Below are 16,025 nucleotides of genomic sequence, written 5' to 3'. Positions count from 1 at the left end.
TTCTGGATGGATAGCAGGGCTTGATCTATTCTGGGGGCTGATCGTCTTGTTGTTCAGCAACGTCCTCATCAGAGGGTTCCTCATCCGAAAACTGATGAGGAAACGGCAACGGAGTGGGCAACGTCTGGCTCGCTGAGTCCAGTCGCACTGGCTCCTCTCCATCTGACAGAGTCCTCAAGGGAATATCAGTAGGAGGGGGAACAGCAACTTCCTCATCTACAGGAACCTTGTCCGATAAAAGCTGAGTCTCAAGCAAGGGAGAGACCTACCGTGGTGGCAATGCTTTACAAGCAGAGTCCACACTCACTGGTGCATTAGTAGCGGATCAGAACGCAACATCATGTAACTGCTTGACAGTCTGTGAACTGTCAACAACTGAACTGTCAACCACAACAGGTGCGTGAGGACGCACAGCGTCCACTCGAGACTGCTTTGACTGCCTAGACTGAGCAGTCAAAACAACTCTAGAATGCGGAGGTTGACGCACAGCGTCAAAACAAGTCAACTCCGATTGTTAGTGAACGTCTTGAACGTCAACAGGAGCATCAGCCAGTGGCCTAACGTCCAAATGCGGCTGAAAAACCACACGAGACCGCATCGAGTGTGGTTCTAAACAACCTGACTGACGTGACTTAGCTACGCCAACGTCAACAGTAAGCACAAAGGAACGTTAGGTTGGCTGAAAGCCAGGATATCGATGAGATAAACGGCTAGACTCAACGGACTAATCGGCAGAATAGTCTTCCATAAGGGAGGCAAGCATATACTGCATGTCTTGCCATACAACCCATTAAGGATCAACGTAAATGGTTGTGGTAAGAGACGAGGGTAACGTCTGTGACCGCAACACTTTGCCAACAAAAAAGACTCTCGGAGTCTGTGTTACGCTTTTGTTAGGCGGCGAGCAGTTATCCGATGACTGCATAGGGTCAGAGCTGTCCTAATGGCTGTAACCAGGACGCTGGACCTGTCCTGAAAGGACTGACTTTCGCTTAAGGGCTTCGAAACCTTGTGACAGGTTTCTTATGAGAAAAGCCTTCGGATGACGACGAGAAACAACGTCTCTCTCGTCTTATGGTAGGGGAGATCTTGGTAAGATACACCCGATACCATAGAGGGAAAACGTCTGTTCGTTGATCAAGGCCTCTCGAACCCATAAGTCGTTTGACATTACTTCTCCCCTGGGCTTGGGAGCATGCAAGAGGTCCCGGACTAGGTGAACGACAGGCACGAACAGACGAACCCTCGGACGCAACACTGTAACACTTTGCGCATATCACTTTATCACTTCGATTTTCTGTTTTGCACTTATTTCACTGAAATCGAAACTTTTACTGATTTCTACCTGAAACACGCAATTCTACCCTTCATTAAAAGGTAGTAATTGCGAAATCAGTCGTATAATGCAAGCTCATTAATACCAGCAAAAAACAGAAAACATATTTTAAGATAAAAAAAAAAATCAGTGGCTGGGAAAGAGACTAAACACTAGTTCCTATAAACTACGTTTTCAATCTCTAACCGCACATAGCCTGGGGACGAGAATAAAAAACTAAAAACGTTTTATCCTTCCTCCCCGTACAGAGACTAGGGACGAGAGTAACTCGAGAACAACGTTACCCGCTTGAACGGAACGTTTTCTCTCCTCTCTCCCCCTCCGTCTCTATCTCTCTCTCTCTTTCTCTCTTGATTTCGCACCTAAGAGAAGAGCCCAATTATATTTCGTCAAAAAAACATGTTATTTGACTAAAGGAAAAAACTGAAAGGTTTTTCAATTAAAAAGTTCCTTTAAAATAGAATTTAAAACATTTAAGCTAAGAAAGAATGAACAAAACGTCAGAATCGATTTACTCTTACTGCAAAGTGAAACCGTGATACACTCTCTCTCTATCGTAACGATAGAGCGCATGTTGAACGTCCTGAACGTCAACAACTGCGTAGCATAAATAAACTAAACGTTAGTTCATCTTTGAAAACAGTGCGAAGACTATCAAAGAAATTCTTTCATAAAATATTACATTTAAAAAGTTTTAAATCCTTAGCTCTTTAAAAGCTAATTACGATATAAAGGGCTCAACGTTGATTAACTTTGGTTTCCAAGTTAGGACTGCCTACTCTCAGGAAAGGTCGCATATAAACAAAACATTAAAATTTATTTTTATATGTTTATAATAAATGGAAAGTTAATCGAAGAGGCCTAATAAAGGCGGAGAGATATAAAATATATAGAGGAAAATATATAGATAATTTATAACGTGATAAGATAATTACTAAAAGCCTAAACACACTTCCGTCTAAGGGAAGGGTCGGCCATTTAAAAGTGAAAGAAAGTCCATACTCTCTTTGTCACCATAATTAAATCTATCCAAAACGAGTTCAAGATTTAAGATGAATATAAAACACCTGCATTGCGAAAGCTCAAAACTAGAATATAGTACTTCACCAATTAGATGTGAAAAACTCCAGTTTGGCAACAGCGAGTAAAGTACGTCTTGTCGACACCTCGACAGGGAGAAAATTGAGTCTTTGTTTACATGAGAGCTGGGTATCTGGTCGACAGATGGCGCTGTTGGGCACACCCGCAACCTGTGTAGCGATCGCTGGCGAGTTTTTCCGTAGAGTTGTCTGTCGAGCAACAGAGTTGCAGCTATATATTCACCGGCTAAGTTAAATATTGAAAAAATAAATTTACACAACTACTTTACTATACAGTACAGTACTCCAATGTAATACCTTACTGTGCAATGCTAACCTTAACCTTAATGTTAAGGACTGATCATTACTTTTAATGCATGATGTAATAGATGGATAGTCACTTAGAAATTATATAGGCAAAGCGATATGCTACACTAGAATTTTACAGAAAGTGTGCAAGACATATGATTAGAACTAGTAGGTATACTTCTAACCATATAAAGGAATATGTGATTACATTTATTTCCAAGGTTATTATGAATTTTAAATAAAATAGCAATTGTAATCACTACTAGGGATACATAATATCTATTTTCTTTGTTTTGTGGAGTCCATATATAATATCCATTTTTTTTTTTTTTTTTGTGGAGTCCTTAAGGAGTAAATATAAATCACCACAGATGGAGATACAATTTACAGTAAATCTCTTCTTTAACAGAATTTATCTAAAAGTATTCTTAAAAGTTTTACAAATAGTTACAATAAATATCTCTCAAATATTTGCTCCTTACTTACATTCACATCCTCCCTCAATAAATAACAAGTTCCTCACTGCAATGTATCCTTCCCGGCCATCCCAAGTGCTTGCTTGTAGCTTCAACATGAATCCTTCCTTAGATGTGATCTATGGTAAAATTAGAAAGGTTGATTTAGAATCTAAATATCAGAAGCTTTTAAATAGTTATTTTCTTATTTAATGAAATACATAGTGATATATGAAACTGTTCTTTATCTGATACACAAGGATCCCTAATACATAAAGAAAACTCTCCCATTTTGTTTCTTCTTTCTTAAATCATGGCTTTCATCTATAAACTTTCAAAGACTGAAAGCTAGAAAGAACAACTTTAATTACCCAAATTTTGCATAGCAAATAAGTGGTTAATACCAAATAATATATGAACTATACAAACTTCCAATGCTTCATGAATAAACTTGATTTTAAATTCACTCATTTGACAACCAAAGTATTCTATTTTCAATACTCATGTAAAAATAAAACGTGTACTCTAAACGTTTACATAATTTAACTAATGAAATTACAAACAAAGAAATGTAGATTAAATACAATTTATTCTTGTATTAGTACACCATTTTCATGATCTTCACATGGATTTTTCAATTAAAAAATTTAAAATGGCAAGCTGTAGAAGAAAAATGTAAATTTTCAGAGTATTTGGGGGTTCAAAATGTAAATGACACTAACAATAATCCAAGAGGAAATGCTCCATAATGAAATCTAGTTTTAATATTTGTAATCCAGCGATACACCTAATAATTACAACTTATAATCTCCTGACTACACAATATGATGAAAAAAAAACATAAAAGAAGCCTACAGTAATTAATAATTAGTCAGATAATGATTTCATGGAACTACCAAATATATTTTGTAATTCTTTGCATATCACACCTCAGTGGAGTTCCAAAATCCTTAAGCAAGAGTTTATAGGTGAAATGTCTATTCTCATCTAATAAAAACAATTTCTTAAATGTACTCAAGACATTTGTTTATATTTGAAGTCCAGGCAATGCCCCTTGCAATAATAAAGTTTACATAAAATAGTAATCATGAAAATTCTTGATGTTCGCAGATAAGTTACGTCCTATGTCTCAAATTATAACAACACATCCTAATACTATACCTCAACTGGAACTTTAGCTGTAATCCATTCAGATGTGGTAAATTCTGATGTCATAGGAAGCTGCCAAATTACCTCTCCCTCATCATTCTCAGGGCCTCTATCAAGGTAGAGCACAGAAAGAATTCCAGAATGCTCCCCTGCTGACTAAATAATGTAAAGAAAAATTAGGTGTTGTTGGGATCTAAAAACTGCATTCTATATACATAGGCATAATCATGCTGTTGCATAAAATTTCTTTTGGACAACAAAGTTCATTCTTAGGAAAGGTTTCAATTTATTTGTTACCTAAAATTTCATGTGCAACATAATTAATTCCACTCTTTAAAGGGCCTATTAGGACTACTAATAATCACACCAAACAAGAAAAACAAAACAACTGATATCATTTGTGAAATCTCAACCATTTATAAAGTCATATTTTTTTACCAACACTGATGGCCCAAACCCAATGATTTATTAAAGAATGAGAATTGGAGCAATACAAACTTAAAAATAACAAACAGCAAAACAGGAACGAACTACCTATTGAATTGAATGATTACACCCCATTATTCTAATTAAACTAAGCCCAATAAAGAAATAAAAGGATATAGATAAACTTCCCTTGTTCATTTTTGACAGGTCTCATTGCAAACTGGTCAGCTTATATATCAATATCAACAGCTTTAAATTAACTACCAAAAATTTATCAGGTGACGTAAGTTGAGAATTTTGCTCGCAAACTACAGTACACTGAACACTCATTTGCAAATAAAAATAAAGTAATGCATCTATTAATATAAAAGCAAAAGCTATATGTACAATGACATATTTAAACTAATGTATTGCACTGTTTAATGTATTATTTCCCAGAGTCCCATCAAACAACTACAAATAATAAAGAATGACTTTACAGGTTGGTCATATTTTTCATCTAAATTACAACAAGAATAATTATGATATTAGCTGATGAATAAGAATGGTACAGTTAAAATAATTAGTCAAGGAAAATAATAAAAAGAGATATGAGAAAAAAAGGAACAACAAGAACTGAATCATCTATATTCTTACCGCAAAGCTGAACGTAAGACAAGACACCGTTGACTGCTTCAAATGACGAAATATAGGACTTGTAATGCTAGCAATGGAATTACTTGTGTGATGAGGCCCAGTTTCAAAGATTAAATATTTCTCTGAAAAATATAATGTTAAGATCATTGAATATAGGTACAGTACAGATTAATTACATTAGTGTATAAAAAACATTAAATAAGGGAATATAAATATGTCTAGTAATTGGACAAAATATACAACCATTTATTAGTAATTTTCAATTCAAATGTAAATTATCCAGATAAAAGGGATTTTGACGAAGGTAAAATCTATTTTTGGGCAAAGAACCAGTGTTGCCCAGTGAAATGCTCCTTAAAGCACCATTTCAAAGGTATAAATACTGCTAAATTTACCACAGAAAAAAAGTAGCATAGAATGCCAGGAATATACCCAGCTCACTCACCCCTAAAGGGTGTCGGTATTAAAAATGGGGCGAGTGATACCACTACTAGAGATCCCTTTCCAATTAGACTTCTCCCTCCTCAAAATCCCCCGTTACTATGAGGTGTCGTTCACTATAGCTACTGGGCCCCCCCACCACCACCACTACCTATCCTTCTCCCCTTATTCCTTGTTAGCACCCGTGAACGTTCGGACTTGTTTTTCGTAGCTCTGAGTTATTTTGTGTTTTTGTAGATGTCAGGCGTTTTGGGGATCCCTGCTCCTAAGTTGAGTATTATATGTGTCTGTTTGGGATTTCTAGGTAGCGACACATGTTCATTTAATAACCTTGTTGGTTTTTCTCTCAGCCGCTTTGTTGACGCTCCCTTACGGGTGTGTATGCGGCCTTTTGGTGTCACTCCCACGGGATCCCTTGGTTTTATAAAACTTTCTATTAGTTCCTTATACTAATTGTAGTCTTATTTTTGTGTTAGGGACATCTACTTCAATGTTTTGGCATGATTTTATCTTTTATTTAGGCTATTTGGGCAGTGTTAGTTAGCGGCTTCGGTCGGTAGCCTTTACATAAGTACATTTACTATCAGAATTTGTATAATTAAGTAATCATATCTTTTCTAAACAACAATCTGATATACTAATGACAATTAACCCTTTTACCCCCAAAGGACGTACTGGTACGTTTCACAAAACTCATCCCTTTACCCCCATGGATGTACCGGTACATCCTTGCAAAAAAATGCTATTTAAATTTTTTTTTTTTGCATATTTTTGATAATTATTTTGAGAAACTTCAGGCATTTCCCAAGAGAGTGGGACCAACCTGACCTCTCTATGATGAAAATTAAGGCTGTTAGAGCAATTTCAAAAAAAATATACTGCAAAATGTGCTTGAAAAAAAAAATAACCCCTGGGGGTTAAGGGTTGGAAAGTTCCAAATAGCCTGGGGGTAAAAGGGTTAAAACATTCAACTTAAAAATTTTACACTTACCATCTGAAATGGGTCCATTTAGAATGTGGCCTGGGTTTTCATCTGAGACATACCACTCAATTTCCATATTGTCTGATCTCCAAAGACACATTGTGCCATCTTTAAAATTGCAGTTGAATAATGATTCTATACAGGATCCAGAAGTCAAAAAAAAATCATCTACAGCAATATCGGCATCAGGATCAGCACCTATGTGACCTTCAATAACAACCTGTTTGGAAAAAAAAAATTAATAATAAAATTTCTTATTTCCAAGCTAAATTAAATGTTCACACTGGTTTTTCTCGACATTTACCTGTATAATTTTAAAATTCTAAAATTTCCCCATTTCATTCCTTCAATAAACACATTCCCTTAGTTAAGGAAGGAGCAGTTAAGTGGTAACTCACACACCCTTCTCTTTGTCTCCTATGTTTCAAAGTCGTAAATATCCGTATCATCTTGACACAAAAAGGCAGTGGGGAGGAGGGTAGGTATGTATATGAATATCAGGTGAGTATAGAAATAAGAAATTCTATTAGTCAAATTCTTTTCAGGGAAAGTAGATAAGTAAGGAAAGGAAATAAGGGAATGGCAAATAAACTATATACAATATTGTATAAGTACATACATATTTACATTTACCAAGGCACTTAACCCAATTTTGGGGAGTAGCTGACATCAAACAAATGAAACAAAAAAGGGACCTCTCTTCTCTACGTTCCTCCCAGCCTGACAAGGGACTCAATCGAGTTCGGCTAGTAACAATGTTAAAATAGACCATTTACATAAAAAGCATATAATAAGAATTAGGTCAACCTGTTCTGCAATCTCTGTAGTTTCATTGATTCAACTGCCTGACTAGAAAGATCATTCCACAATCTGGTGACAGCAGGCATAAAACTTTTAAAATACTGTGTATTAATGTGCCATATGATATAAAAGTATGACTGCTAGAATTAACTCCATACCTATAGTACTATGTACAGGAAGGTACAGACTACAATGATCTGAGTGCAAAAGATGATCTGAATTAGGAAAAATCTCATGTAACATGTATAAAGAACTAACTGAATGACAGTGCCAGAGATTAATATTCACATCAGGAATAAGAAATTTGATACACTACAACTTTCTATCCAACAAATTCAGATAAAGAGTCAGCAACTGAAGACCAGACAAGCAAACAATACCAGAAGAAAGGGGTAGGATGAATGAAGTAAAGCATTTCCTGAGGTTAGACTGATTGCCAGAAGCCTTATAGGATTTTCTCAATAAGTAAATTTTGTACATAAGAAAAAACAGACAGAATGTGTTTCTCAAAAGTAAAAAAGCAATAAATAATCACAACTACAACTTTAAACGAGTTGCATACAGTTAAAGAGACATCATAATTCCGTAAAAGAGACACCATCAATTCGTTAAAGAGACATCATCAATCCAAAGATCTGGATGTTAAGGAGCAACTATCTTCGGCTTACTTAACATCATACTTTGATATTATTAGGGTTCAATTTCATGGCCCATGAAATGTAAATACTGATATTCATTTGCAAATACTGATTATTTATTTGTCAACATACTTTATAAGTAAACCAAAAGACTATAGTCGTAAGAACAATAATAACATCAACAATACAATAAACAAAGTATTCATAATAATAAAAGGGTAATACACATAAGTACAATCTTTTAAGTCTAATTAGATATTTTTGCAGAAGCTAATTATACCTGACCACTAAATTGCATTTAGCAATACAGTATTACCTTTGAAATCATAGCACCAAATACATAAAACATAGTGTTTACTTACTTTGAAATCTTTCCCAAAGAAATCAAAAAGACTCAGTTGTACTCCATTCCACCCCATCTTTCCTATGGCCGAATATACGCTCATATAACTAAGAATTGAACCTTTACTATTTTCTGCCCAAACTGAAAAATAGAAACTTATTAATATTTCAATGAACTTCAATGCTGCAAAAGTTCTTTTCTAGAACATGTTATTTTTATTAATAAGATAAATTTTTGAATATACTTACCCGGTGATCATATAGCTGCAACTCTGTTGCTCGACAGAAAAACCTACGGTCAAAATACGCCAGCGATCGCTATGCAGGTGGGGGTGTACATCAACAGCGCCATCTGTCGAGCAGGTACTTAGTACTCCAAGCAAACAAAGAACCAATTTTCTCCTCGGTCCACTGGGTCTCTATTGGGGAGGAAGGGAGGGTCCTTTAATATATGATCACCGGGTAAGTATATTCAAAAATTTATTTTATTAATAAAAATAACATTTTTCAATATTAAACTTAGCCGGTGATCATATAGCTGATTCACACCCAGGGGGGTGGGTAGAGACCAGCATTACATGTTTACTTAATAAAAATAACATTTTTCAATATTAAACTTAGCCGGTGATCATATAGCTGATTCACACCCAGGGGGGTGGGTAGAGACCAGCATTACATGTTTACATTATTATGAGCTAAGTATTTTGTATTTCATTTTAGCAGTTATTCAAAATAACAAACATAAAATAAATAAGTACCTGGTAAGGAAGTCGACTTGAACAATTACTCTGCCTTTTTAAGTACGTCTTCCTTACGGAGCCTCGCGATCCTCTTAGGATGCTGAGCGACCCCTAGGATCTGAAGTATCAAGGGTTGCAACCCATACAACAGGACCTCATCAAAACCTCTAATCTAGGCGCTTCTCAAGAAATGACTTTGACCACCCGCCAAATCAAGTAGGATGCGAAAGGCTTCTTAGCCTTCCGGACAACCCAAAAACAATAATAAAACATTTCAAGAGAAAGATTAAAAAGGTTATGGAATTAGGGAATTGTAGTGGTTGAGCCCTCACCCACTACTGCACTCGTTGCTACGAATGGTCCCAGAGTGTAGCAGTTCTCGTAAAGAGACTGGACATTCTTAAGATAAAAAGACGCGAACACTGATTTGCTTTTCCAATAGGTTGCGTCGATTATACTTTGCAGAGATCTATTTTGTTTAAAGGCCACGGAAGTTGCGACAGCTCTAACTTCGTGTGTCCTTACCTTCAGCAAAGCTTGGTCTTCCTCATTCAGATGGGAATGAGCTTCTCGTATTAACAGTCTGATAAAATAGGATAAAGCATTCTTTGACATAGGCAAAGATGGATTCTTAACTGAACACCATAAAGCTTCAGACGGCCCTCGTAAAGGTTTTTAAATAGAACTTAAGAGCTCTTACAGGACATAAGACTCTTTCTAGTTCATTTCCAACCATACGATAAGTTTGGAATATCGAACGATATTGGTCAAGGCCGAGAAGGCAGCTCGTGTTTGGCTAGAAAACCAAGTTGTAGAACATGTAGCCGTTTCGGATGAGAATCCGATGTTCTTGCTGAAGGCATGAATCTCACTGACTCTTTTAGCAGTGCTAAGCATATCAGGAAAAGAGTCTTAAAGGTGAGATCTTTCAGGGAGGCTGATTGTAGCGGTTCGAACCTGTCTGACATAAGGAATCTTAGTACCACGTCTAAATTCCAACCAGGTGTAACCAAACGACGCTCCTTCGTGGTCTCAAAAGACTTAAGGAGGTCCTGTAGATCTTTATTGTTGGAAAGATCTAAGCCTCTGTGACGGAAGACTGATGCCAACATGCTTCTGTAACCCTTGATAGTGGGAGCTGAAAGAGATCGTTCTTTCCTCAGATATAAGAGAAAGTCAGCTATTTGAGTTACAGAGGTACTGGTCGAGGATACGGATACTGGCTTGCACCAGTTTCGGAAGATTTCCCACTTCGATTGGTAGACTCTAAGGGTGGATGTTCTCCTTGCTCTAGCAATCGCTCTGGTTGCCTCCTTCGAAAAGCCTCTAGCTCTCGAGAGTCTTTCGATAGTCTGAAGGCAGTCAGACGAAGAGCGTGGAGGCCTTGGTGTACCTTCTTTACGCGTGGCTAACGTAGAAGGTCCACCCTTAGGGGAAGTGTTCTGGGAACGTCTACTAGCCATCGAAGTACCTCGGTGAGCCATTCTCTCGCGGGCCAGAGGGAAGCAACTAGCGTCAACCTTGTCCCTTCGTGAGAGGCGAACTTCTGCAGTACCTTGTTGACAATCTTGAACGGAGGGAATGCATATAGATCTAGATGTGACCAATCTAGTAGAAAGGCATCTATATGAACTGCTGCTGGGTCCGGGATTGGTGAGCAAAATATTGGGAGCCTCTTGGTCATCGAGGTTGCGAAGAGATCTATGGTTGGCTGGCCCCAGGTGGCCCAAAGTCTCTTGCATACATCCTTGTGGAGGGTCCATTCTGTTGGAATTATTTGTTCCTTCCGACTGAGACAATCTGCCATGACATTCAAGTTGCCTTGGATGAACCTCGTTACTAGTGAAATGTCTAGACCTTTTGACCAGGTGAGGAGGTCCCTTGCGATCTCGTACAATGTCAGGGAGTAGGTCCCTCCTTGCTTGGAGATGTACGCCAAAGCCGTGGTGTTGTCCGAGTTCACCTCCACCACTTTGCCTTGAAGGAGAGACCTGAAGCTTTTCCAGGTCAGACGTACTGCCAGTAGCTCCTTGCAGTTGAAATGCATTGTCCTTTGACTCGAGTTCCATAATCCCGAGCATTCCCTACCGTCTAATGTCGCACCCCAGCCTACGTCCGATGCGTCCGAGAAGAGAACGTGGTTGGGAGTCTGAACAGTCAGGGGAAGACCCTCCCTAACGTTGATATAGTCCTTTCACCAAGTCAGACAAGACTTTATCTTTCCGGAAACCGGGATCGAGACCGCTTCTAGCGTCTTGTCCTTTTTCCAGTGAAAAGCTAGATGGTATAGAAGAGGACGGAGGTGTAGTCTTCCTAGTGACACAAATTGATCCACGGATGACAGTGTCCCTACCAGACTCATCCACAGCCTGACTGGGCAGCGTTCCTTCTTCAGCATCTTCTGGATGGATAGCAGGGCTGGGGGTTGATCGTCTTGTTCAGCAACGTCCTCATCAGAGGGTTCCTCATCCGAAACTGATGAGGAAACGGCAACGGAGTGGGCAACGTCTGACTCGCTGAATCCGGTCGCACTGGTGGATGCGTGACGGAGCCGGACGCAATATCATGGCACTGCTGCACAGTCTGTGAACTGTCAACAACCATGGGTGCGCGAGGAAATACAGCGTCAACCCGAAAATGTCTAGACTGTCTGGGTTGTGCAGTCAACACCCTACCGGGTTGCTGAGGTTGACGCACTGCGTCACAACAAGTCACCTCTGCTGGTTGTTGAACGTCTTCCTAGTGACACACTGAACGTCAACAACCACCTGCGAGGGTCGCTTAACGTCAACGTGCGACTGGCAACCCACACTGGGTCGCATCGGTGGAGGAACCACCTCAACTGGCAGACGCGAGTAGGTTACCTCAGCGTCAACAGGGCGCACAACCGACCGGTTGGAAGGTTGTTGGCCAGAAGGTTCTTCTCCGCATTTAAGTCCTCTATCAAGGACACAAGCTTGGACTGCATGTCTTGCAGCAAAGCCCATTAAGGGTCTACAGGAGCAGGTGTGGCAACAGACGGGGTTAGCGACTGAGGCGGAACCATTTACCATCCCTGGAAGCCTTGTTATGTGTGACATAATAGTACAGCAAACTTCAAAGGCTCGACAAAAGTTGAGAAGTTGACCTGTAAACAACTTGGAGCGTCTCCTGGCTAGGCGCCAGGGCGAGTCTACCAGACTTGAGAAGTCTATCTGGGCAGAGGCATGAACTCCCAAGCCGAGAACTTCTCTCGTGTCCTATCAGACTCTCGCTCTATAAGCCAGTTTAAAAGAAGGGAAATCAAAGGCTGTATCCCTAAAACTCCTCCTGGTGCAAAAACCAGTCGCCTAGCCAACGTAACGCTCTCTAGGAGAGCGAGAGAGCACTAGCTTAACAACAACGGCTTCGAAGTAGCTAGGCCTAGTGTAAGTTCTGACGTTTAGCCGAACGAGGAGCAGCAGTTACTAGATCCGGACGAAGATCCTTAAAAAATCATCATGATTTAATTAAAGTCCATAGGAGGCTAAGCAGCTTAAGGCTCCTCTCCAAATGACAGAGTCCTCAAAGGAATATCAGTAGGAGGGAGAACAGCACTTTCTCATCTACAGGAACCTTGTCCGATAAAAGCTAGGTTATCTCAGTGAGTCTCTCACTGGTGCATTAGTAGCAGACCAGAAGGCAACGTCATGTAACTGCTTGACAGTCTGTGAACTGTCAACAACTGAACTGTCAACCACAACAGGTGCGTGAGGACATACAGCACTGGTGCATTAGTAGCAGACCAGAAGGCAACGTCATGTAACTGCTTGACAGTCTGTGAACTGTCAACAACTGAACTGTCAACCACAACAGGTGCGTGAGGACATACAGTGTTCACTCGAGACTGCTTTGACTGTCTATACTGAGCAGTCAAAACAACTCTAGAATGCGGAAATTGACGCACCGCGTCAAAACAAAACAACTTAGACTGTTGTTGTACCTCGCGAACGTCAACGGAAGGTTCCGTGCGTTACTGAACGTCAACATGCGGCTGGCAGGGTACACTGGAACGCATGGGTGGCGGGACTCTCTCAGCTGGAGTGCGGCAGAAGGTTGCCTCAGCGTCCACAGGACGCACAACCGTGTTGGTTGTAGGCTAGAGGTTGGTGCAGTGTCAACCTTCTCCGCACGAAAGTCCTGCATCAATGACGTTAACTGAGACTGCATGGTCTGCAGCACAGACCACTTAGGGTCTACAGGAGCAGGTGCGGCAACAGACGGTGTGACTGCCTGATGCGGTACCGCTTTGCCTCTCTTAGGAGGTGAGCAGTCGTCGGAAGACTGCAGCGAGTCCGAACTGACCCAGTGGCTACAACTGGGCCGTTGGACTTGCGCGGAAGAGACCGACTTGCGCTTAATAAGCTGCGAGACCTTGGTCCATGGTTTCTTACGAGAAACCTCTTCCGCAGACGAGAAATAAATGGGCTCTCTCGTCTTTGTGTGGGTGGGGCGATCTTGGGTAGATACGCCCGAAACCACGGAGGGAAACGTCTGTTCGTTGATCAAGGCCTGACGAACCCATAAGTCGTTCGACATTACTTCTCCCCTGGGCTTGGGAGCTTGCAAGAGGTCCCGGACTAGGTGAACGACAGGCACGAACAGACGAACCCTCGGACGCAACACTGTAACACTTTGCGCATATCACTTTATCACTTCGATTTTCTGTTTTGCACTTATTACACTGAAATCGAAACTTTTACTGATTTCAACCTGAAACACGCAATTCTACCCTTCATTAAAAGGTAGTAATTGCGAAATCAGTCGTATAATGCAGCTATTAATACTAGCAAAAAACAGAAAACATATATAAAGATAAAAAATTCAGTGGCTGGGAAAGAGACTAAACACTCGTTCAAATAAACTACGTTTACAATCTCTCACCGCACATAGCCTGGGGACAAGAATAAAACCCTAGAAACGTTTTACCTTCTTCCCCGTACAGCGACTAGGGAGGAGAGTAACACGAGAACAACGTTACCCGCTTGAACGGAACGTTTTCTCTCCTCTCTCTCCCTCCGTCTCTATCTCTCTCTCTCTTTCTCTCTTGATTTCGCACCTAAGAGAAGAGCCCAATTATATTTCGTCAAAAAAACATGTTATTTGACTAAAGGAAAAAACTGAAAGGTTTTTCAATTAAAAAGTTCCTTTAAAATAGAATTTAAAACATTTAAGCTAAGAAAGAATGAACAAAACGTCAGAATCGATTTACTCTTACTGCAAAGTGAAACCGTGATACACTCTCTCTCTATCGTAACGATAGAGCGCATGTTGAACGTCCTGAACGTCAACAACTGCGTAGTCTAAAAAACTAAACGTTAGTTCATCTTTGAAAACAGTACGAAGACTATCAAAGAAATTCTTTCATAAAACATTAAATTTAAAAAATTTTAAATTCTTTAAAGGCTAAATACGATATAACGGGCTCAACGTTGATTAACTTCGGTTCCAAGTTAGGACCGCCTACTATCAGGAAAGGTCGCATATAAACAAAACATAAAAATTTATTTTTATATGTTTATAATAAATGGAAAGTTAATCGAAGAGGCCTAATAATGGCGGAGAGATATAAAATATATAGATCTATAACGTGTTAAGCAAAATTACTAAAAACCTAAACACACTTCCGTCTAAGGGAAGGGTCGGCCATTTAAAAGTGAAAGAGAGTCCATACTCTCTTTGTCACTATAATTAAATCTATCCAAAACGAGTTCAAGTTTTGAGATGAAGATAAAACCCCTGCATAGCGAAAGCTCAAAACTAGAATAGTGTACTTCACCAAATAGTTGTGAAAACAAATCCAGTTAGTAACAGCGTATTAGTAGGTCTTGCCGGTAGCCCGACAGAGAGAAAATTGGTTCTTTGTTTGCTTGGAGTAGCCTACTAAGTACCTGCTCGACAGATGGCGCTGTTGATGTACACCCCCACCTGCATAGCGATCGCTGGCGTATTTTGACCGTAGGTTTTTCTGTCGAGCAACAGAGTTGCAGCTATATGATCACCGGCTAAGTTTAATATTGAAAATTCCAATTTTATTTAAAGCAAGTGTGAGCAGGACTAGACTAGAAAATTAGCATGATCTATAACTTTCTGTAAATTAGATGGCTTATAAATTACTAATATTTGCATTCAATTCCTCTGTGAATGATTATAAGTACCACCTTTGCATAAAAAATATGTAATGATTAATTTCCATATGTTGAGTTTGCATAGTAGATGGCACATATAGATTGGTTGTGACCATCAACAATAAAAAATAACAAGCATCATTTTTAGATAAATTCTACAATAATAAAACTAGTATTCTAATGGACAATGATATGAATTTGGTAATATATTTTTATGTGTATTTATAAATACTAAAAATGATTAATGCCAAAGTGAGAAGTTAGAGAAAACAGATTATATTATTTTCCTTTCTATGTTAACATGATGTTCAGATTACATCTTCTCTTAAAAGCTTGGTTTAATTGACATTTAACCATACAATTTTTAAAATCTTAATTTCCCATTTTCTTTCCTTTCAATAAACATTTGCCTCTAGTAAAGTAATGAAGCATTCTAGCCATTAATAGTAAGAAGCTAGGAAGTAACAAATCAGAGTCTCCCTTAACACCGTGAGGCATTGGAGAGGAGGGAGGGTATGTGTATGAACATCAGGCGAGTCTAAAAA

The 16,025-nt window shown here is 39.2% G+C and overlaps 1 protein-coding gene across 1 annotated transcript in view; it reads right to left on the bottom strand.

The window, feature by feature from the left end:
* The window catches only part of LOC137630052 (MAM and LDL-receptor class A domain-containing protein 1-like), a 217,898-nt gene that overhangs the window by 20,406 nt on the left and 181,467 nt on the right, over positions 1-16,025 (bottom strand). The window contains exons 66-70 of the mRNA XM_068361542.1: positions 8,615-8,736; positions 6,823-7,033; positions 5,391-5,512; positions 4,341-4,484; positions 3,211-3,319 (exon numbers count right to left, since the gene is read on the bottom strand). Coding sequence (XP_068217643.1) covers positions 3,211-3,319; positions 4,341-4,484; positions 5,391-5,512; positions 6,823-7,033; positions 8,615-8,736 — 708 coding nt within the window. The remainder of the gene's footprint in view (positions 1-3,210; positions 3,320-4,340; positions 4,485-5,390; positions 5,513-6,822; positions 7,034-8,614; positions 8,737-16,025) is intronic.

Source organism: Palaemon carinicauda, chromosome 38 (genome assembly GCF_036898095.1).
Source record: "Palaemon carinicauda isolate YSFRI2023 chromosome 38, ASM3689809v2, whole genome shotgun sequence".
NCBI lineage: Eukaryota > Metazoa > Arthropoda > Malacostraca > Decapoda > Palaemonidae > Palaemon > Palaemon carinicauda.
The sequence above is the reverse complement of the archived record's forward strand: the minus strand, read 5'-3'. Positions and strand labels throughout refer to the sequence as shown.